General features: G+C 44.1%; 2 protein-coding genes across 8 annotated transcripts in view; both read right to left on the bottom strand.

Annotated features, from left to right (window-relative positions):
* LOC137372762 (BTB/POZ domain-containing protein 19-like) overlaps positions 1-23,129 on the bottom strand; it is a 242,976-nt gene that overhangs the window by 162,176 nt on the left and 57,671 nt on the right. For all 7 annotated transcript variants that reach the window (XR_010975493.1, XM_068036972.1, XM_068036977.1 and 4 more), the window contains one exon: positions 11,822-11,881. Coding sequence is in view for 6 of the 7 variants with exons in the window: in XM_068036972.1 (XP_067893073.1) it covers positions 11,822-11,881 (60 nt within the window). In the remaining variant the exon portion in view is untranslated. The remainder of the gene's footprint in view (positions 1-11,821; positions 11,882-23,129) is intronic.
* Positions 1,192-3,463, bottom strand: LOC137372764 (uncharacterized). The gene is made up of 4 exons (XM_068036979.1): positions 3,111-3,463; positions 2,752-2,997; positions 2,377-2,509; positions 1,192-2,248 (listed from the first exon to the last, which is right to left on the bottom strand). Exons 2-4 carry the CDS (start codon positions 2,986-2,988, stop codon positions 1,752-1,754), a joined length of 867 nt encoding a protein of 288 aa, XP_067893080.1. The 5' UTR covers positions 2,989-2,997; positions 3,111-3,463; the 3' UTR covers positions 1,192-1,751.

Genomic DNA, 23,129 nt, shown 5'->3' with positions numbered 1-23,129 from the left:
GTTGCCCTCAAGGTGACCGCTGCACTCAATTTGTTCTCTAGTGGCTCCTTCCAGGGATTCATGGGCGACATATATGGTATCTCACAGTCTGCGATCCACAATTGCATCAAAGAGGCGACCAATGCCCTTTTTCGACGCGCCAATGATTTCATCTATCTATCTGTAGATGAGGACAGCCAGGCAGCAAGGTCTGTGGCCTTTGGCACCATCGCTGGGTTCCCTAGGGTGCAAGGGGTGATCGACTGTACTCACGTGGCCACTAAAGCTCCCTGGGACCAGCCTGCTGTCTTTGTCAATCGTGAAGGCTTCCACTCTTTAAACGTGTAGCTGGTTTGCAACCACAGGAGAAAAATCATGCATATTTGCGCACATTTCCCAGGGAGCTGTCATGACTCCTACATTTTGAGGAACTCCCAGATGCCAGCAGTTTTCGAGGAACCAGCCGAAGTGGATGGATGGATTTTGAGCAACAAGGATTACCCACTTTGTACATGGTTGATGACACCAGGACATCATCCCCAAAGCACTCCTGAGAGAGGTACAATGTCGCTCATGCATCCACCAGAGCCATCATTGAGCACATCATTGGCATGCTGAAAATGCGATTCTGTTGCCTTGACCAGTCTGGAGGATCTCTTCAGCATGTGCCACAGAGGGCATCATGAATAATCGCTGTCTGCTGTTTCTTGCAATTTAGACATGCAACATTCTGCAGGCGGAGAAACAAGAGGAACACCAGTCCTCCTCAGATGAGGAAGACTATAAACAGGGTGAGGAGCAGGAAAACAATGACAATGATCCCATCATCGATATGAAGGCTGTGGAGAGACATGCAAGGGACATCAGGGAAAACCTAACTTATGAATATTTCAGCCAACAAAAAGCCACATCATCAAGGAACATTGGGAGCAGAAACATAACAATTCGCCACAGAAATTCCCTTTTGTATGAGGTCTTATTAATTTCTGCAATCTTAACAAAGCATGGCTGCACTTTGGTGTGAAACCATCCAAGGGCTACGATGAATGCGACTACACACCACTGCAAGCAGCGTTAAGTTATGACCGTAGGAAACACAAGTAAAGCTTGGCAGTACATTTCCTGAGATGCTTTGCAAGCATCATTGTGTTCCTGCTACAGACCTCCAAAAAACATCTTTGTATCCATCTGTAATCAAGCAAAACATTACTGAGAGTGGATCAAATTTTGCATGAAATAAAAATGTTTTAATACATCTTTGCAATCATGAACATTTCTACATCATCTGTGCCACCTTCATGCTCAAAACTGTTTCAATTTTCCTTTCCTGACACTACGTCTAGGTGTTACCCCGACATTAGCAGCTGAAGTGGAGGCAGTCTGCTCAGTACGCTGCCCGTTGTTGTTGTGTATGACCGAGGCAGGCATCCTCTGGAGGTACGGGGCCTTGATGGCTCCATCCTTCTGGGCGTCTGCAGCAATGGTACTTGACTAACCTGCATATGCTCGCCTGCTGGAGGTACGGGGTCAATGTCAGGGGGAGGACGAGACACCGTTTCTGCAGGGGTGTCCTGAGAGGAGGGGCCCGGGGGCAGCTAGCACGTGCTCCTCCTCCATGTGTGTGCACAATGGCACCTACCTGTCTCCCTGAGGGGAAGGAGCACCTGGAGGGAGGTCCAGATTCCTTGTCCCCCCTCTCGCTTAGACTCTGCTGCATGGAGCCCACGGCAGCAGCGACGGAGTGCAGGTCAGATGGCATATGGCGCGTGTGGTCAACCAGACTCGACACGGAGCTCACCAGACTCTCTACTGAGGAAGCCGTTCCACTCAAATGCCCGGGACATGGCAGACATCATGGCTTGCATGGACTCCTCCATGGAACACGAAAAGCCACACATGACCTCAGGCATCTCCGACATATTTTGCATATGGCTTTGCTGCACATTCAGCAGACTTCTCGTAGCAACAAACAGAGGATCATCATGAGCGTGGGGCTGAGCAGGGGTCTGGTCAACAGCAGTCCTCCTTTTGTCAGGGGACCCAGCTAGCACATGCTCCCTCAGCTGCTGGGACGTGTCTGTGTCGTGCACACCAGCTTGTGACCCAGATTCTAATCTTAAATCCTCCGCAAACCGTGTGGATCTATCTGCAGTGGCGGAGGTGGAACAAGAGGCAGGTGACGATGCACCCTCTGGGCCATTGGCTTCTTCTTCTTCACCAGAGAAGGATTCTTGGGGCACGAGGTGTTCTGCAACTTGAGTGCAGGCACCTGCAGTGGAGACACAAACAGAGGTACTTTAAGCATGTGCTTCACATGAATTCGAACAATTTCCTTCCATTTCCACATGTGGCTGCAAGAACAGAGATGTCACTTCATCCTTGTGGCTCCTGTCTCACCATCTCTGCTCGTTTTGCCTCCCTCCTCTCCCGTGATCTCAGTGGCCTCCTCCTCAGCCGTAGTCAGCAGTCTGACATCAGGGACCCCGCCTCCCATCTTAGCACGCTCGCGCTGGTTGTGGCTTCGTTTCTCCTGCAACAGACAGTGCAGATTTAATGACATGACAAATGATGCATCACAACCATTGCAAACATCACTCATTCTGCATTGGATTTCACACAACACATTCAATCACAAACAATGCCAATCTTCATCATTTAGTGTATGGCACCAAGGCTGCTCATGCATTCCACAGCATTCTTTGCTTACCCATCTGCCTTAAAGAGGCAAGTCATGGAAGAAATCAATGGAGCATCCTCAGCAGGACCACTTACCCTCACTGATCTGAGCAAGTCATAGAATGTGTGCCACAAGCAAATCAAAGATTTATCCCACAGTTCGAGACCTCCTCTGCTACCTCCATCCAGGCCACCTTGGTGAGTTGGAGGCTCTTCTGACTCCACCTGCAGGGAAGAGGACCTCCCAGCCTTCCCTGACAGCCTGGAGGAGAACCTGCAGAGAGGCATTACTGAACCATGGGGCGGGACGTTGCCTGCTGGCTGCCATGTCATTCACGTTGGCTGTAGGGAAAATAAATTATATGAAGTTGGTGGTGACTTTCACAAAATAAGGGAGGCAAAAACATTTTGATTTAAGTAAAAGCTTCAGTTTAAGGTAGTCTGAAGATACTTACATGAAAGGAAGGCTGCTGATCTTTGAGGCTGCAAGCAGATTGTTTTATATCTGTTGGCGATCATGGTGCTTGGGGCGGTCACAGCAGATTCTACCAATGAGAGGCCGCCCCCGACGCATGATCCCACGTGTCCCTCGTACCCATTGCCGCATGGCTCATTTACATACAAAATCGCATGTGAAATGGGAATTGCAGCGGAAGCAGAAGTTATGACGACTTCCGGTCCTGCTGTCGGGATCGCCACGGCAATCATATAATTCCACCCCAACTGTCACCATGTCCTGAGGTTTTATCTGTCCCTGGTGTTGTGAAGGATGGGTCTGGCCACATTGCCGTGGAACACTCCATTCAGTTGGACTGTCCTTCACGGAAACGTTTGTACAGAAAGACACCTTTGACCATAAGTCCCTGAAATAAATTAAATAAATTAAATTAAATAAATCAAACTTTGTGGCAAATGTGAACTAGTTCATCTTTTTTCTTTTTATGTTATTTAATCTAATTTCCTTTGCTATTTGATATCAGTTCCCTTTTCATCTTTTGTTTGCACGATACACCACATCCTAAGCGCAAAGGCACACGGCAATTTTCACCCAGATACCACTCTGTAAACAGCACAGATTGCCAATAACACTCTATACTCAGCTATTGTGATCTGTTATAATAAAAAACAGAAAATGTTGGAAACACTCAGCAAGTCAGGCAGCATCTGTGGAGAGAGAAACAGAGTTAAGAGGTAAATTTTTACCAGCCCCCGGGTGGTTGGGGGCGGGCAATAAAATGCCAGGGAGCCTGGTTGGCACAACTCCCTTGCACAGTTCCACCATGCTACTTGGCTGCCTGCCGTCTGGAGGCGGGTGGCTAATTTAAACAATTAAAGGCCCAATTAAGGGCCATTTTCCGAGGCCGCTGGCATTTTGCTGGGGGCAGTGTGGCCCCCGCCACAAAGGGAAGCCATTGGCTGCAAGGACCCGGCCTCCCTACAGCTTCCGGGGGTGGGGGGCAGGGAAGCCATCTGAGCCAGAGGCTCCATGGCCTAAGGATTGGGCCACCAGTGGCAAAGGCCACTTCTGCCCCGACACCGACACTGGAGGGATTTTCCTTCTGATCACTGGGCCTGTCTGCTTGGCCCCAGCAAAAAAAAAACTCTGGCACCCCTGCAAGGGTGCCTCCATTTTTGTATTCCCCTTGCTGCCCCCTCTCTCGGTGACGCTGCCGAGGCTGCAGAGCTGCCAGCCCTCTGATTGGGCGGGCAGCATGGAAGGCCCGCCTGGCTTCCATAATTGACTGCTTCCCCCACCTCCCAGCTCTTGATTGCTTCCTCCAGTCGATATTGCAGGGGAAGTCCTGCCTCCCGCCCAAGCATGCTGGCCACCCAAAAAAGTCCCCGACCTCAGGACTTCCCCCTTTCTGGGGGGATTCCACCCAACATTTCAGGTCGATGGCCTTTCTTCAGATTGTAATCTGCTACTGGAAGCAAAAGAGAACTTTGGCTCATATCTCAACATTGACAAAATACACGTTAAAGTGCTACTGTGAATTACAACATTCATAGCTCTTCTGATAATGGAACAGGTGGAGTAGTAAGTCTATAGGAACCTCTAAGTGCCTTACTAAAGCCAATTGTTCCACATCCTACCAGGAAAAACAGGACCATGTAATCCAGGTGTACCAAATCAGTCAGCTATTGAGAAACCCCTTTTGCGATTAGGTATAAGAAATGAAGTGCGTGTTGTTACGACCAGGTGAGAAGGGGTGTAGGGGTTCCCTCTCAGCCTTTGCCTGGTTTAACTGTAGCAGGGTTTAATTTTAGAAACACCATATTTTTAGCTCCCTCTCAGTGAATCCTTGTTCACTCCTCCAATTGTAAGGCAAAGAAATCAGACAGGTTTCCTTAGATTTAAACAAGAAAGGTGAAAACTTATTAATCTTAAACTCTAATCCGTTAACAACTACGAATATGCGACACGAGTACGCTAGCATGCATACGCAATAAACACACACGCATTTAAAGACCAAAAAGTAGAAAAGAATAAAGGGGAAATGTCTGAGGCAATATCGGGATTATAATTACTGTCCTTTAAATTCAATCTGGAGTCTTTGGTTGCCGGTATGTCCTGCAATTCGTTAGGGCCCAGTGCATGCTTCAACTTGTTTCAATGTCAGAGTTTTTTCTCTCTTGAGATGTACATGTCTTCCGTGGGTCCAGTGACTTGGGAGAAAGCGAGACAGAGACAGCCAGGAGAGAGACTTCCTTGTTCCTGCTTCAGTTGAAAACTCCCATCTGTTCCTTTCTGTGTGGCACAATTCAAAACTCCAAGTTGGCCAGCAGGTTTGTCATGTAACTAACTGGCTTAACCACTCCTGCATTTGTGGATTTCAAAGCTCTCGGAGGGGAGGGTGTAGTGCTGTCTCTTACCGACAAGATGTGGATCACCATTGCCCAGACCAATCTCTGTTAATTGAATCAGTGAACAATTCTTTTGTCTCTCCAAGCACTTAGTATGCCAATGTTCTTCCAGCCAAGTGGCTGGTGACCTTCAACAAGTCATTTCTTCACTCCAGCAACAGTTTAAAATTGATGTTCATATGACAACATTAATATGCCTCATTCTTGGTAGATGGGGGTCTGCATGACAGTGTGGATACCCAACAAACCCTGCCCCATTCCAACCTTACACTTGTACTGTAGTGAAGGCAGAAAGGTAAAAATTGCTGGAAGTGTGTTTGCACGTCCAGAATGGGCACGCACTCAGATGGTGCATCTGATCACCTGGCCACAAAGGCAGATGCAAATTCATCCTCTTATTAATTAAAATAGGGAGGCTGCCATTGGTACCCATACTCTTCAATGGCAGCTCGCCAAATTTGCACATTGCTCGCGTCATTTTGAAGGTAGTACCTCTTAAAGGGGAGGTGCATTTTCCCTGAAGCAACTGTCAGTGAAGATTCTGCGCAACGGCAGGCACAGCAGAAGCTGCAAGGATCCCCAGGTTTTCAACTGCATTGAAGGTTTTGGTGGAGGAGGTGCGCAGGAGGAGAAAGATGTTCTATCCACTGGACACTGGAAGACATCCAGGCAAGCTGCAAGAATGGGCAGAATTAGCAGACTGCCTGAATTCCAGACGCATCAGCTCCAAGATATGGCTTTAATGCTGTAAATATTATAATAAACTCACCAGATAGTTAGGGGTCTTAACATATCTCTCATTACTAGTTATTGTTTAGCCTCACATGATCTGTTGCTACTGTATTCACAGCCCTTCCATACCCAACTACCAGCACTCTCCTCTGATAACTGCAGAATATTTCACTCCTTCAGCTTCTGCTCCCATTGCATCTGCTACTCTCCTCGCTCTTTCTTGCTTCACTTCCTCACACCTCGACCATCTTGCACACGCCACCAACATTATTCTACCATGACATGCAAGTCCTCAAAACTTCTCCAACACTGACAAACTTCCTTCTTTCTTTCCTGTAGGTGTACTTAGTAGGCACACAATAACGGGGAACAGGCAGGAGCAGGACCACGATTCATCCATGTGCTATCCCCTCTTGAACAGTAGGTGATGGACAAGTGGGCGAGAGGGGCTCAGCAACCTGGCTGCTGTCAAGGCTGGAGGAGAAGTGTTGCAGGGTTTTAAACCATTATTCCTTTTTTTCTCACTTAAATGTCCATCCTTACACATGATGGATGACAAATTGCTGCTGCTTTCAGAAGCCAACCATCTGTTTTGGCTATCTCATGCCACTAAATGCTAACTATTGTCCCTTTTTCCAATCCAACTCCAGAAACTCCAATCAGCCCTCAGGTGGCAGAAGGCAAAGAGAGCAACACTGCACAAAAGGAGCCATTACCTCACCTTCCATTTGCAGACAGTAGCTCGAGACCGATGCCGCACATAATTCAGAGTAGGCTAGAGGTTACTGCATGCAGAGGTGCAATCAACATGAATGCACAGAAGAAAGGGCAGTGAGACAGGATGGCACAGGAAGGATCTCATCTGAGGGGCAGCTCGCATTCTAGCCCTGATCACAACATCGAGGGTCCACCATACATAAGACCGATGGCAATCCACAGGGACCTACTAAGTACACTAGGCTGCCTGCCAGCGAGCTTCTGCACAATACCTGAGGAGTCCAGTTCCAACTTGTGCACTGTCTTCACGCATGGCATCAAGAATATGCAGTCAACCACGGAGTGAATGGTCAGTTCTGTGAGCACTACAGGAGAACGCACAACAATGGAGCCACTAGTATCAGCTATGACAGATTAGATAGAAGTTTAGGCAGCTGCTATGTTGGCTCAGTGATCCAGCATCTCCTCTGGCTTTCAAAGGATTCAAATTCATGTCTCTTATTAATTAAAATAATTTCTCCTCAATAATTTGATGCCTGACAGCAATACAACTGGCTGTACTCTCCTTCTGCATCATCTAGCTCCTTGTCCCGTTCTTCATCATCCTGCTCCACTTCTTTCTCCTGAAGCACTCCAAGTGAACTCCTTTTCGGTTGATAAGGTTGTGAAATATGCAGCAAGCCATAACAAATCTTGACACTCTCTCTGGGCTATACTGAAGAACCCCTCAGAAGCTGTCCAGGCGGTGGTGTTGTTATATCAGAAGGCCAGTGGTTTGCTCAATTAGAATCCTTGTAGATGCATGACCACTGTTACATTGGTTATCCAAATCTGTGCTCAGGTTTCTGACAGGATTCATGAGCCATTTGGTGAGTGGACAGTCCTGATCCCCCAGCAGCCAGCCTGGCGCCCAATGATCTGAGGGAAATAAAGCAGGTATAGAGGACTGGCACATACGAAACTGAGCACAGACTTGCATGAGTCACTGCCTTGGTCATAAACAAGTTGATTACTGAGAAACATGGATCGGGTTTGTGATTAGGTGCCCTGCATCTTGTGAAAGTTGCTTACTGACTGCGCCTGCCATGATTTTCTGGGTGAGTTAAGGAAGTGGCATTTCAGGCACAAACATCAATTTAACAAAAAGGTCCTGATTCTGGCCTGGGATCCTAATTAGCATATTTAAATGATGTCTCTGCTTCTTGCAAGTGGCTGGCATGGGCACCTATCAATGTCCAGACCAAGATAGCTTTGCGCGCACCTCTGGCAGTTTATCCCTGTAGAAAGTCATACTTCTGTATTGGATTTCGTTGCACTTGTTTCATAACCTGAATAAATACAAGATGTATCATAAGTTCTCTCCCTGCAATTCCAATTTCTCTGTATAGTTGATCTGGATTTAGCATCAAACATTGGCAATTTGCTGATTGCTAGTGCACATACATTGCAAATTTACAATATATTATACAAATATTCATGGATAGGGAGGCAATCAACCTGTTGTCTTCTCAGCAGTACTGAGGCTTCTGGCAGTTCTGATATATTGTCTAATTGAGCAAGCAATGAATATAGAAACATAAGACACATCCGAACATCGAGTCATTCAATTAGATCTTGGCTGGTCTAATTGGCATCTCAACTCCATTTTCCCACCTTTGCTCCATATCCCTTGATACTTAACTAACAAAAAAACTATAAATCTCAGTCTTGAAATTTTCAATTGACCTAGCAACCACAGCCTTTTGAATTACAGATTTTAACCACCCCTTCTGTGAAAACTGCTTCTTGATTTCACTCTTTGCTGACAAAAAGCCATTGACCTGAAATGTTAACTCTAAGTTTCTCTCCTCTGCCTAACCTGCTGAGTATTACCAGCATTTTCTGCTTTTATTTCACTCTTAACTGGCCTAGCTCTAATTTTATGATTATGACCCTTGTTCTGGAATCCCCCACCAGAGGAAATAGTTTCGTTTGAATCTCTTTATTATTTTAGGTACCCCAATGAGATCACTCTAAACCCAAAGGAATAGAAACCAAGGGTTGGATTTTGTGTGGCCTCATAAGGTGGGATCGAAGGCGGGGTGGGGGCATGGAGTATCACGACGGGTCTTGGTGGGGAGGGAGGGGGGGGAGCTGGCAGCCCCGTCACCAAGCGATCTTCCTGGGGGTGGGATAGGCCGACGACAGCCTTCCCACCCAGAGGCCGACTGAGGCCCTTAAGTGGCTTATTAACGGGCAATTAAGGACTTCTTCCCGCCGCTGGGATCTTACCAGCAGCGTTGGGGGGGGGGGGGGGGGGGAGGGGGGCGGGGGGGTGCCTCCGCCATGTGGGGAGGTTGCCTTGTAACATGGCACCCTCCCTGTGGGCTTGAGGGGAGGTGGGGTCCCTCCTCTGTGGGCAATTTGTGGCCCACGGATGACCCCCACCAGGTACAAATTCACCCCCCCCCCCACCCCGTAACTGCAAGACCACTCCCTTGTCCCACCCTCTCCAGGGCCTTTCGGACTGGCCCCAGCGACCCCGCCTCACCTACCTTGTCCAGGGTTCCGGCGCTGGGCCTGGGCCCGGGCCCAAGGCTTCTGCAGTACCAGCAGTGACACTGCTCCCGGTGGCACTGCTGAGCTGCTGGCACTCTGATTGGCTGGCGGCTTATGTAGGTGGGATCCCCGTCTTTAAAGGGATGGGGATCTCGCCTCCTGAAATTTTGATTTAAAAAGACTGGAGGATCACTCTGGGGAGCGCGAAAAGGCAGAGGCGGGGCTCCCTCCACCTTTTTGGCCCAGCGCCGGAAGCCCTTCCTCCAGCACAAAATCCAGCCCCAAGTTGTCCTTATAATTTAACCCATTACCCTTTTTGATTACTTTTTGTGGCTGTGTACCAACCTTGAAAGATCTGTGCACATAGAGTCATATACGGCACAGAAGAAGGCCATTCAGCCCATCCAGTTCATGCCAGCTGTCCATGGAGCTATGCAGTCAGTCCCCCTTCCCCGCTCGATCTCCCTAGCCTTGCAAATCTATTTCTCTCAGATGGCCATCCAACTTCCTCTTGAAGTCATTGATCATCTCCGCTTCCACCAACCTTTCTGGCAGCGAGTTCCAGGTCACAGACACCCAAATCCCATTGCCCCTCCACTGCTACTAGTCTCTCACCATTAAGAAAATATTATGATCTATCTTTCACATCTCTCTACAACTTTAAATATCTTTGTCGCTGCAGTCTGTCTTTCTGAGTTTGATATCTGTTATTCCAAAGTGTGAAAGTGAAACAGAAGACAATATTTAAGCCCTTTCTTGCAAGTGTTAATTCCTCGGGACATGGAACGCTACAAGGGCAGTTTATATAAAAAGTGCAGTACAACTTGACGAATGACCAAGGTAACATTATACAAAGAAAAAAAGTGCTTCCTGTCTGTGATCGATACCATTTTTAGGTCAAAATATTAGGAAAATATATCTTCAGCCCTCCTCTTCAATGTTTTTGTGCTGGGGAACAGTTCCATCAGTGCCATCACACCCAAGGAGAATATTTAGGAACAGAGGAGAAGGAGTAGGTTTTTCAGCCACTCAAACCTGTTCTAACATTTTAATAGATACATTGCACTATTTCGACTCCCCCACATTTAAAATTCCAAATATCAACAGCAGTTCCATGGGAATTTAAATGGGTATCACCAGTGCTGGTAAATTGCAATGTATAAACTTCATTACAAAACTGAGGACATTCAGTTTCAGCCAGCTGTAACTATGCTATTTCTTTACTCTAGCAAAATATAAGACAGTTTTAAGATTTTTCTTAGAACACTATTTGATAATACAAGAAAGCTACAGGAGGAATTGGAGCAAAAAGTGCAATTAGGATCTGATCAAAAAAATGTAGAAGCAACAAAAAAATTAGCACTTAAAAAAAAACTGAAAGCCTTTTAAAAGACAGAAAAACAATCAAGCCGATTTTAACTACCAGTAGAGACTGGGCAGGAGACCTGACCCAGTTGAAGTCAAAGGCCTCATTTCTATTGCTGGGACAGGAGAAAATCAACTAGCTCCTACACTGAACCAGCTAACAGTTGGAGTCCTGGGGGAATAAAGCGTTCGTGGGAGGACCTTGGACGGGCCAGTAGTGGCCCAGAGGTTTTTTTTCTGGGCCCAGGAAGAGCACTCCAACTCCTGCAGACACAACTGCAAAAAATTTCCTGGGCTGTTGTGTGACTGGCTTCTTGTGCTTAGGCTGCTCACTTCCCGATACAAATAGACAATGTTGTGTGTCGTGCACCCTCCATTCACTTGTACCTCAAAATTGTAGATGTGGTTCTACATATGGCATAGGACCATGATTTGCATATGTAAATGAGGATCCCACCGGCTTCAGGCAAATGCCTGGATGCTCTTTTAAAGGCTCGAGACAAAATGTTGGCTGGTGAGATGGGCACGGGAACAATGTGGAAATGTAGCACTCTGATTCTAGAGCCATTACACAGAGGCAGACTGATTTATAATCGGCCCTAATAATTGAGAAAGGCAATAAAAAAACTAGTCATTGATTAGTTCAAGTATCTCGCCCAGGGACTGAAATGAAATGGTTTTAACTCAGACTGATCATAGGCCAATATATCATTGTGCAGTGCTCCAATATTTGAGAAGACACAGCTGAGCTGGAAATGGCACAAGAAAAAGCAAAAACAATGTATTCCAATCTCTAAATATTACACTACCCACAGTAACAGGCAAGTTATAACCTTCTGCAGTTACTGTCAGACAATGGGTTAATACAAATTTAATCTCCAGCCACTGATGACCAACAAAGGAAATATATATCAATGTAACTAGCACAAATAAACTGCTCAGGACTTACCTGCAATGCTTCACAGGCAGATTCTACTGTCAGAGTACTGCTGATATACTCCACGCACAACTGAAAAACAGACCCATCACTGATTAGACAAAATATACCATAAATCAGACAATCATGTAATGTTACACTTATAATAAAATATAATTTAAGAACAGTAAAGTTTCAGTAAAGCAAATTCATGGCGGGGGGTAGGGGGTACGAAATGAGTCACTGAAGAGACAAGTTTCTAATTAAGTCCAGTGTCAGATTGCCACTTCTACAAACTCTGTTTGCAGCATTGCCATCTTAACCCACTTATGCATATCTGCACTGAAGTAGATACTATAACTGCTTCAGCACAACATTTTCCAATTTATCCCCCACTTTTGTTTTCATTACATTACTGCTCTAAGCTCAGGTGTTTTGCACAATATTTTCACTGTGGCAGCCCCAGCAACTATAGTAAGGTGGACAACTCCTAACTTGCCAACACTTCAGCCCATATACGTTTCAACTACCAGATCGTTTACATCGAATTCCAATACAGAAACAGGCCATTGCGCCCAACTTGGTGTTCTTCCGGCACATGAGCAATACTCCTAATGTGATAACCTTGCTTTTTCCCATTTCCATTTATGCCCCTTTCTACCACCTATCCAATCTATTCTTAAACATGTTCTCTGTGTCAGTCATTAATTCAGATCGTGCCTTCAACAGCCTCATAATCCTCTGCATAGAAAAGTTTCTGTCCTTACATTTAATCATATACCTATGCACCCTTTTTCTGGTCCTCTCAATCACTGGAACCGATCTGTTTCTATCATATCAGTCCCATTCTGCCTTATTTCTAAACATCTCTATAAAATCACCCTCAATCTCCACTCTTCTAATGAAAACAGCCTCAATTTTTCAATATTTGTATATCCCCATACCAAGCAGTATTGTAGTAAATCTATTCTGTAACCTCTGTATTCTCTCAATATCCTTCCTATATTGTGGAGCCCAAAACAGTGCTCCAACTGAGGTCTTACTAAGGTTTTATATAGATTCACCATTACATCTCAACTTTTATATTCTATACCTTCTAGTATAAATTATCCATTGAGATGTCTGGTGAGGCACTTCTTCCTCTAAATACTGATTCTCACACAAAGCATAGTTGAGATCAGTCTTAACCTGCATTCTACTACACTGTACTGTCATCAGGGTACTTACAAATATTATGTAATTATATATGTTTTAATATAAACTTAAAAAAGTAAGATAAATTCTATGTGCAAGTGCATCTTGAATCCAGTCTTTTCATTCACATCTGTTTTAAAATAATTTGTTCTTAAAATCTTAGCATGCATTTAGTAATAGAATTGCACTTAGTGATTCAACTGCAAAAAGCACCAAAAGAAATCATGCACTTAAAAGATCGACTAGTCATGATTTCTTACGGTGTCAGACCAAGGACAGCAGTTCTCCCAGTAGATAGACTGCAAATCTGACTAGCCAACTGCATCACTCACACCACATAAGATGCAAAGCAACTATAAGCAGAGGTCTGACAAATATTAGGACAGATTGCACAATTTAAGAAATCCATGTTACCCACTGGTAATGTGAGCTGACAAAGCACCTTGTTAAATATTTGTACAAAATTTCCACAGATACTAAAAGTCACTTTATTTCACATTAGAAGTTTAAACTACTGAATAATTCACTAGATCCTATAAATAATTTCCTAGTTACACATATTAACAGCTACCAACATTAGCAAATTCTCGTGTGAATGTTTTGTCGCAAGTCAGTTGCCTACACATGAAAGACATAACTGATACACTCATCTTGTCCTTGATCTACCAAGGAAATTGCTAGAAGTTTAGAGCCTCCAACAGATTATGCAGCTGTAAACTGCAGGCCAACTACTTTACTGCAGTCTAATCAACAGATGTATATGGTGCTACTGCCCTGGAGGCAGTAAGACACATCTAAAAGAGATTCTTTTTCACTAGCACCTTGGGAAGTAACAGCAACAATATAAATTGCCACTGACAGTACAGCATGCCATATCTTTTGGCCCAGGATGAGCTGAACAATCACTGGACTGTACAGATCTTCCTCTAACATCAGAAAAGATCCAGCATCAATAACATTTCAAACTGTGAATTTTAAACAACTGCACATTACGATATTTTACACACATAGTTGTTTGGTGCAGGGAAGATAACAGCAATATAAATGGCAGAGATGTTACAAAATTGAAGCAAAATATCATCACAGTCGGAGTGAGGGAGGAGGCCTTTACAGGAAAATAACACTGGTACACTTAGTTGATAATATACCATCCAAATACCCCCAAAACAAAAATAGAGTTCCTTTTTAAAAGTTACCCTGTAGTACTTACATTCATAATTGCAGCTTCTGTAAATGAAAAAGGCGAGTGAGGGAACAAAAGCAGAAAAGAAGGGAAAAGCAGAAAAAGGGTAAGACATGCATTGATGCAGCACCATTACATTTTTGGCATTTTCTGCCCTTTTGAGGCGAGTACTCTCACAGGTGAGGTTTTAAGATCCTCCTGGCTTCAAGAGCAACTTCACTGGCCCTAATATTTATGGAAGTTCTGGTGACAATTCCAGCATAACAAAGAGAAAAACTAACTTTAAAATTCCCTCGGCTACCAGATCTAAATTGAGTCCGCAGGATTTTTTTTAACATTCAAAAAGCAGTTGAGCATCACATTTCAGACATTCACCTATGAAGTGAATTTACTGAACAACAGATGAACAAGCAAATAAACAATGATACATACAATATATATTTTATATATGCTAAAATAGCTCCTTAAAGGGAACATCAGGGGTGTGGACAAGCACAGGGAGAGGATATTATACTGACCGCTCGGTGGGGATAATGCAATGTTGGGCTGGGGTGTATTCTAGATATTTCTACTCTGTGAGGGGGGACTTGTTTAATGCTGAGGATGGAAGTTGCTGTGTTCACTCTACATTTGTTGAATCTCTGCTCTTTGTGGGGAGTAGGGACGGAATGGGGGTTAAGGATAAATGTAGACAATTATGTGAGCCTAAGTGTGAGTTTGATGTGTAAAGCAAGGGTTAATGCTCAGTGGCTGAGGGTGTGGTTCAGGGATGAATGCTATATTGTTGTGCAATCTGGAAACTATTGCTCAGAGAGATAAGAGTTTTAGGTGGTTTATGTGAATTTCCTGTACGATTCAGGGATTAATACTCATATCTTGGGTTGACTGTTACACAGTAATTAGTGCTTAGTAGGAGGAAGAGGAGGACATCTTTGTTGGCTGCACAATCCAGTGATTAATGCTCAGTAATGGGGTGGGTTGTTTGGGATTTGATATTTTTGCTTGTGTGCTTGGGTGTGCACTTGTGAGTGGAACAGCAGTGTTCAGGCTGGTTTGATGGATGCCTTTCTGTCATTGGGTGAGGGGGGGTTTCAATTGCATGTCAATTCAAAGTCGGTGATTTCTGAGACAGATTTAAGCTAACATGGTTGTCATGAAAACCCCACCTGCCAAGAATGAGGCATATTAATTCTGTCATATAAAACATTAATTTTAGACTGTTGCTGGACTGAAGAGATGAATTGCTGAAAGAGATCAGCTGCGGCTGGAAAAATTTGCATAGTAAGAGACAGTTGCCTGGAGAGACAATAGAACAGCTCCCTGATCCAATTAACCCAAATGGATTTTGATCACCAGATACTGAATGTGGAACACGCCAGCATTCCATTTACCCCTGCACCCTCCCACCACCAACCCCCCACCCCACCCCATTGCGGGTGTCTACTAGGATGAAAGGGATCCACAAAAGTGCAGGGGAGTTTGTTAAAAAACAACTAGTCGCATGACTAACCTGCTGGCCCAGGTCTGGTTTTGAACTGCTCACAGAACAGTTTGGGTCAGACTGCAACTGAATTTGAAGAGCCTCTCTCCTGCCTGTCTCTCTCTCTCACAAATTCCCACATTCACTGAAGTCACTTAAACCTCAAGGGAGAGGACTCCTACATCGAAACAAGTTTAAAAGCGTGCACTGGGCCCCAACAAAACGGCAAGAGTTACCTGCAATCAAAGACTCTACATCGAACTCAAAGGACAGTAAATAAACTCCAGCTATTGCTTCAAACATTTCCCCTTCATTCTTTCTACTTTTCTGTCTCTATGTGTGCGTTTATCGCATATGCATGCTAGCGTGGTCGGGTCGTGTATTCATATTAGTTTTAACCGAATTAGAGTTTTAAGCTTAATAAACTTCCACCTTTCTTGTTTAAATCTCAGAAAACCTGTCTGGTTGATTTCTTTGCCTTACAATTGGAGAGCAGTGAACAAGGATTCACTGAAGGGGAGCTAAAAATACAGTTTTTAAAATTTAACCCTGTTACGGTTAAACCAGGCACCCCTAGAACCCTTTCTCACCTGGACGTAACAGACATTTGGGGGCTAATGTCCGGATTTGACCCACAGACAATCGAGAAAATTGGAAGTGGGATGCCAAATTGATCCCAATCAAAAAGAGAAAAGATTTAAGTGCAGGTTTTCTTGTGGTTGTGTGTGCTTGAATACCAACATGTCTGCGACTGAAGTCAGTAACTCCCCAAGCCAGGGTGAAGTAACTTGGGATAAGTTAAAAGCACTGTCTATGGAAGAGTTGAGGAAAATGACTGAGCAGTGTGGAATCACTGTCTCGTTGCCAAGGCTAGCAAGTCTGAACTCCTAAGACTAGTATCCAATCATTTTTCCCTTGAATCTGAAGAAGCAGAAACAGGGTTGGAAATAGACTCCAACAGGGTATTTCTGGCAAAGAGACAATTGGAACAAAGTAAACTTGAATTAAAAGATAGGGAAAGAGAAAGAGAAAGAGAGAGAGACAGGAGAAAGAAAAAGAGAGGACAGAGAGTAAGAAAGAGCCTTCCAGAAGGAACATGAGGAAAGAGAAAGAGAAAGAGAGAGACAAGAGAAAGAAAAAACAAGAGAGGAGACAGGGAAAGAGAGAGACAGGAGAGAGGAAAGCGCCTTCCAGAAGGATTGCGGAGAGAACTGAGGCGGCCTGAGTTAACTAGGGGGCGACAGAGTAACTAACCCCAGTGAAAGCATGGCCAATATGGAGGATTGTAATTCAGGGCTGGGTACAGAATTGTTAAATTTTTCCCAATTGATTCCGAGATTTAATGAGGGAGACGTGGAAGCATTTTTCGTATCTTTTAAAAAACTGGCAAGGCAGTTAAAGTGGCTGGCTGGGGCTTGGACTTTCCTGCTACAAAGCAAGCTAACAGGAAAAGCCCATGAAGTTTATTGCTTGTTGCCAGATGAGAGTTCATCAAATTATGAAATGACAAAAAATGCTATCCTCAGGACATATGAGTTATTATTGGAAGCCTATCGCCAAAAGTTTAGAACCCTCAAGAAGCAAGCTGATCAAACTTAGCTGGAGTTTGAGAGAAATAAGCAACTGGCTTTTGACCAGTGGCTGAGGGCTCTTAAAGTGCAGCCCAACTATGAAAGTCTCAGAGAGGCAATTTTGCTAGAGGAATTTAAAAACTCTTTCCCACTCTCCATAAAGACACATGCAGAGAAACAGAAGGTTCCTAGAGCCCGGCAAGCCACAGTTCTGGCTGATGAGTTTGTTCTCATTCATAAGTCGGTTCCCCAGGGGAAAACCTTTCCTAGTCTCTGACACAAATCTGAAAACGACAAAGGATGGGAAGGTGATAGAAGCCCAAGCAATCCTGGGAGAGAAGGAAAAACAGGAGACACAGGGGGCCGTCCTCCAGCCAAAAAGGGAAGATGCTGTAAGTAGGTGTGAGCCCCAGAGACCTGTATGCTTCCATTGTAATAAAGCAGGTAATTTAAGCGCTAACTGCTAGAAACTACGGGGGAAGCCTGTAGGGTTAATCGGGGCACACCCGCTCAGTGAAGGAAAAGGGACCCTAATGGAAAGCACAGCAGAACAAGCTGTGGCTTTAACTGCAGCAGCAGCAAGACCCAGAAAGCATACTACTGCGAGTACAGGAAAATTTAATAGGGTCCCTGAAGGGTATCAGGATTTTGAGTCCGAAGGGAGAGTAACCCCGTAACACTCGAATGGGGCAAGCAAGCCCATAGTAATTCTCAGGGACACAGGGGCCACTAGATCCCTTTTACTGGGAAAAGGCCTGACCTTTCCCCCAGAGAGTGCAATAAACACCAGAATGGTGGTGAATGGTATTGGAGGGCAGTGTACACCTGTACCTTTACACCTGGTGCACTTGGAGTGCGACCTAGTTTCGGGACCGGTGACCGTAGGGATTGTCCCTAGTTTGCCTATGGACGGGGTTGACCTGCTCCTAGGTAATGAACTGGCGGGGGCAAAAGTGGTAGTTTCCCCAGTAGTCAAAGATAGACCGCAGGAGATCAGAGAGACAGGGCAGTGGCAGGAGACAGACCCCTGCAGTTTCTCTGAATGTGCAGTGCATCAGGCCATGATCAAACCAGCTCCCCCAGAGGAGACTGAATTGGCACTGCAGGCAGATGGCCATGAGGACTGTCTGTCTGAGACTTTCTTTGGAAAATCCTCCTATGTAAATGCAGACACCAGAAGCACCCTACCAGAGCTGCTAGCAGCATTTACAGGAACCTGCAGAAACAAAGAATGTCCTCAAGAGAGCAAGGAAACAGTGAGGGTGATGCCTCACCTAGTTGAAGTTCCACAGGGGAGTGCAGTAGAATGTGGGCAATACCTGCAAGCAGGAGTGTCCCAGAGGACAAAGGGAAGATTAGCAAAGAATCCCCCTGCCCCCACAATCAAGAGAAAAGGGAACCAACCATCCCTTCAGATGAAAATCCGTTGCATGACTCATCAAAGCACTGCAAGAGAGTTCAGAATGGATCCACCCATTACTGACCCTCCTGAGCAGAATTGCAACTTAGGGCTAATTAAATCTATCCCTCCCCCTGCCAACCTCAACAGGAACAATGACACCTAGGCAGTCATGGAAATGTGCAAACTGAAAAACTTCCCCAAAAATCACATGTTTATTGGGATGCCAAAAAGAACAGTTTCAAGCAGCACGGCTACCAAGAAAAGGTAGGCTGTAACAATTTTTAGGATTTCTGAATGAATGAGATTGATGCATGTGTGTTTCCCTGCACCTACTCTTTCCTCTAGTACCTTTCAATGAAATGCTCTTCTAAAAAATCACATTTCATTCCGCTGGGTGTGGAGGTGTCATGAAGACCCCACCTGCTAAGAATGAGGCATATTAATTTTGTCATATGAAACATTAATTTTAAACTATTACTGGACTGAAGAGGTGAATTATTTAAAGAGACCAGCAGCGGCTAGAAAAATTTGAATACTGAGACAGTTGCCTGGAGAGACAATAGAACGGCTCCCTGATCCAATTAACCCAAATGGAGTTTGATCACCAGACACTGAATGTGGAACAAGCCAGCATTTCATTCCCCATCCCCCACCACCGCAGGTGTGTACTAAGATGAAAGGAATCCACAAAAACACAGGGGAGTTTGTTAAAAAAAAAACTAGTCACATGACTAACCTGCTGGCCCAGATTTGGTTTTGAACTGCTCACAGAACAGTTTGGGTCAGACTACAACTGAACTTGAAGATAGAGCCTCTCTCCTGCCTGGCTCTCTCTTTCTCACACAAATTTCCAGATCCACTGAAGTCACTTAAACCTCAAGGGAGAAGACTCCTACATCAAAACAAGTTTGAAAGCCTGCACTGGGCCCCAACAAAACGGCAAGAGTTACCTGCAATCAAAGACTCTACATCGAACTCAAAGGACAGTAAATAAACTCCAGCTATTGCTTCAAACATTTCCCCTTCATTCTTTCTACTTTTCTGTCTCTATCTGCGTGAGTGTTTATCGCATATGCATGCTAGCATAGTTGCATCGTGTATTCGTATTAGTTTTAACCGATTTAAAGTTTTAAGTTTAATAAACTTCCACCTTTCTTGTTTAAATCTAAGAAAACCTGTCTGGTTGATTTCTTTGCCTTACAATTGGAGAGCAGTGAACAAGGATTCACTGAGGGGGAGCTAAAAACACAGTGGGAGTGGTGTACAGGCCGCCTAACGTTAACCACACTGTGGGACGGGGTATAAAGGAAGAAATAATGGCAGCTAGTAAGAAAGGTACAGCGATAATTATGGGGGATTTTAACCTACATATAGACTGGAAAAATCAGATGGGCAGAGGTAGCCTAGATGAGCAGTACATAGAATGTTTTCGGGATAATTTCTTGGAACAGTACGTTCTGGAGCCAACCAGAGAGCAGGCTATACTAGACCTGGCATTGTGCAACGAGATAGGATTAATTAATGACCTCATAGTTAAGGTGCCCCTAGGTAGTAGCAATCATAATATGATTGAAGTTCACACTCAGTTTGAGGGAGAGAAGAGTGGGTCCAAGACTAGTATTTTAAACTTAAATAAGGGCAATTATGAGGGCAAAAAAGCAGAGCTATCTAAAGTGAACTGGCAAATTAGGTTAAGGAAAAGGTCAACAGAGATGCAGTGGCAGACATTTAAGGGGATATTTCAGAATACACAGAATAGATTCATTTCAATGAGAAAGAAAAATTCCAAAGGGTGGGACCCGCCATCTGTGGTCAACTAAAACAGTTAAAGATAGTATTAAACTTCAAGAAAAAGCCTATAATTGTGCAAAGATGAGAGGCAGGTCAGAAGATTGGACAGAATATAAAAAACAGCAAAGAAGAACTAAAAGATTGATAAGGAAGGTAAAATTAGAGTACAGGAGAAAGCTAGCTCGAAGTATAAAGACAGATAGTAAGAGTTTCTATAGATATTTTAAAAAGATAAGTTAACAAAGTGAGTGTTGGTCCTATAAAAAGTGATAAACTTTCTGATACGTACATCTCTGTTGGCAACTTGTATTCCATTCTGAATTAACGGTTGGCGAATTCAGATTGCAAAGGTTGTTTTTGAGTATTCTCTGTTGGATTTGCTGGTTCTAGCTCCAATCATGAATCTTTGCAGAAAGGAGATCCTGGGGATAACTGCGCCTGCAGTTTGGAACTGTCACTTAATCTTAGCTGCCTCATTGTTCTCAACTGGACATAATGTTACTTACACAGCAACAACTACTGGCTAAGTATCTTTGGAATCCTAAGACCACAGATTGTTTTTAATGTATAATAAAGCAAAAGCACAGGATTGTAAATAACATGTCTTTACTAGGTGTTAGTCTTCAAACAATACCTATATTATTAAAATAGTTATATTATGTCACCTTTCCATTCAAAAGTCCTATTTGTAATTCTTTGGCTAAACCTGCCCTTTTAGGATTTGCCTATGTATGTGACACTCTGTCATCACTGTAGTAGCAGACATTGGCCATCAGATAGCACAGTGGAGCAAATTCTTTGATTCTTTAGATAAACTGTCAGGTCACTGTGATTTTTCTCATGGTCAAGTAAGTACTTCATTTAAAAAAAAACTAATAATTTATAAGTATCTTATAATTTTAAACCTTTATTATGTCCCTTAGAGATTATCTTCAGCCAGTTATTTCAGCTGGTCTTACATGCCACTCACTTAGATTCACAGGTCCAGTTCCCTTCCTCCCACTGAAGTTCCTCCTCGAACTACTTACAGATCTCGACTTGCATTGGTTCCCTCTTCGTACACTTGTGGACCTTCCAATTCCATTAAGTTGCACTTCAGCCGCTCATGTGCTTCCAAATGTCACTACCTTCCCTCTCTGTCCACTCATGGGCCTCCCACCACCTGCTCATGTGTCTCCAATCCCCATGGTTACCTCTTTAGCCACTAATATGCCTTGTCCTAGAGCTGCCTCCACTCTTCTGCCACTGCCAGGCTTCCCACAACTTCAGCAGCACAATACGTAACCCATAATGCCAGCATGATTTTTTAAAGAAAAAACTAAAGTTGCCTCCCCAAATACCCTCTCTTCTGCCTACCTGTCTTCTTGAAACATTGATCCATTGCTTAGGTACAATTCCACTGGTGTCATGCACGCCTTTGTATCTTGTTCAAATATCCATAATTCATGTGTGAGGCACGGGATGTTCCAGCCAAAGCTGGTGCTTATGTCCAATCACACAACCAGCAAGGGCTGTCAGATAGACAATGTTCACCTCCACGAGCATGGCATAGAATATTTACCTCAGTTGAGATATTCCCGGTAATTATTTTTTAAATGATGATTGCTTGGCCAAGGTCACATGCTAATTACGGCCAGCATGATGAACAGACAACCTGCACCCTGGCTCCAGACATAATTGTTGTGGGAAAATCTCAAAAGAACCACCTTAAGAGCTATGAGTGAATGTCCCGGAGGAAGTGATGTCGCGTCACACATGACCAAGGAGTTATGGGTATAGCCCAATAGAGTGAGATGTGTTTAAATGGGGTTCTTACAGTAACTGTTTGTGTGTGTATATATATATATAATATATATAATATATATATATATATATGTATATATATGTGTGTTCTAGTTAAGTTATAATAAAAATCCACATTTTCGTTGGATATCACTTGTAGTCCTGTGAATCTTACAATAACTCACATACCAAAGGGACAAGTAATATCACAACAATGTCCTCTGTCATGCAGGCCCCCACCTGCCAAGAATAAGGCACATTAATTTCGCCACATGGACATTAAATTTCAAATTGTTGCTGGGAAGAAGAGAAGGCCTGTTACAAGAAGTTGCCAGGCCCCTGACTGGAAAGACATTTTTGCATATTAACAGACAGTATTTATAGACAAAGAACCATTCCCTGACCCACCCAAGACACAAAGCCAGCAGTGGTTATACCAGTCACGTGACTACCCTGCTGGCCAATTTGGGGAGTTTTAAATTGTAGAGATAGTGTTTGAACTGCCAGAAAGCTGTTTGCTCCTGAACTGAAGAAGACCTCCTATCTGCTCCCATCTCTTTCTCACGGAACTGTAACCCCCAGAAGACACATGAACCCCAAGGGAGAAAAGTATCCTACAGTGAACAAGGTTTAAGAAGAATACTAGGCCCCAATGAAAAGCAAGATCTACCTACGATCAAGGACTACAGCGAGCTCGAAGCACAGTAACACAAAAACCCTCTTCAGAGATTGCCTCAACCTTTTTCACTTTATTTTTCTTCTGCTCTTTCTGTCCCTATCTGCATGTGTGTATCGTGTATGCATGCTAGCGTAGGCGCGTCGTATATCCGTAGGCGTTAACCGAATTAGAGTTTAAGTTTAATAAAATTTCACCTTTCTTCTCTAAACCTAAGAAAGCCTGTTTGTGCTCATTTCTTTACCTTATAATAGGATTCACC

This window comes from Heterodontus francisci, chromosome 8, assembly GCF_036365525.1.
Source record: "Heterodontus francisci isolate sHetFra1 chromosome 8, sHetFra1.hap1, whole genome shotgun sequence".
Taxonomy (NCBI): Eukaryota; Metazoa; Chordata; class Chondrichthyes; order Heterodontiformes; family Heterodontidae; genus Heterodontus; species Heterodontus francisci.
The sequence above is the reverse complement of the archived record's forward strand: the minus strand, read 5'-3'. Positions and strand labels throughout refer to the sequence as shown.

Bases quoted from the DNA above. Each gene is read 5' to 3' on its own strand.
- LOC137372764 (XM_068036979.1), bottom strand. From the start codon at position 2,988: ATGACATGGCAGCCAGCAGGCAACGTCCCGCCCCATGGTTCAGTAATG. The intron at 2,510-2,751 runs GTAAGTGGTCCT...TGTCTGTTGCAG, and splicing joins ACTTGCTCAGATCAGTGAGG to GAGAAACGAAGCCACAACCA. The intron at 2,249-2,376 runs GTGAGACAGGAG...TCTCCACTGCAG, and splicing joins AGGCAAAACGAGCAGAGATG to GTGCCTGCACTCAAGTTGCA.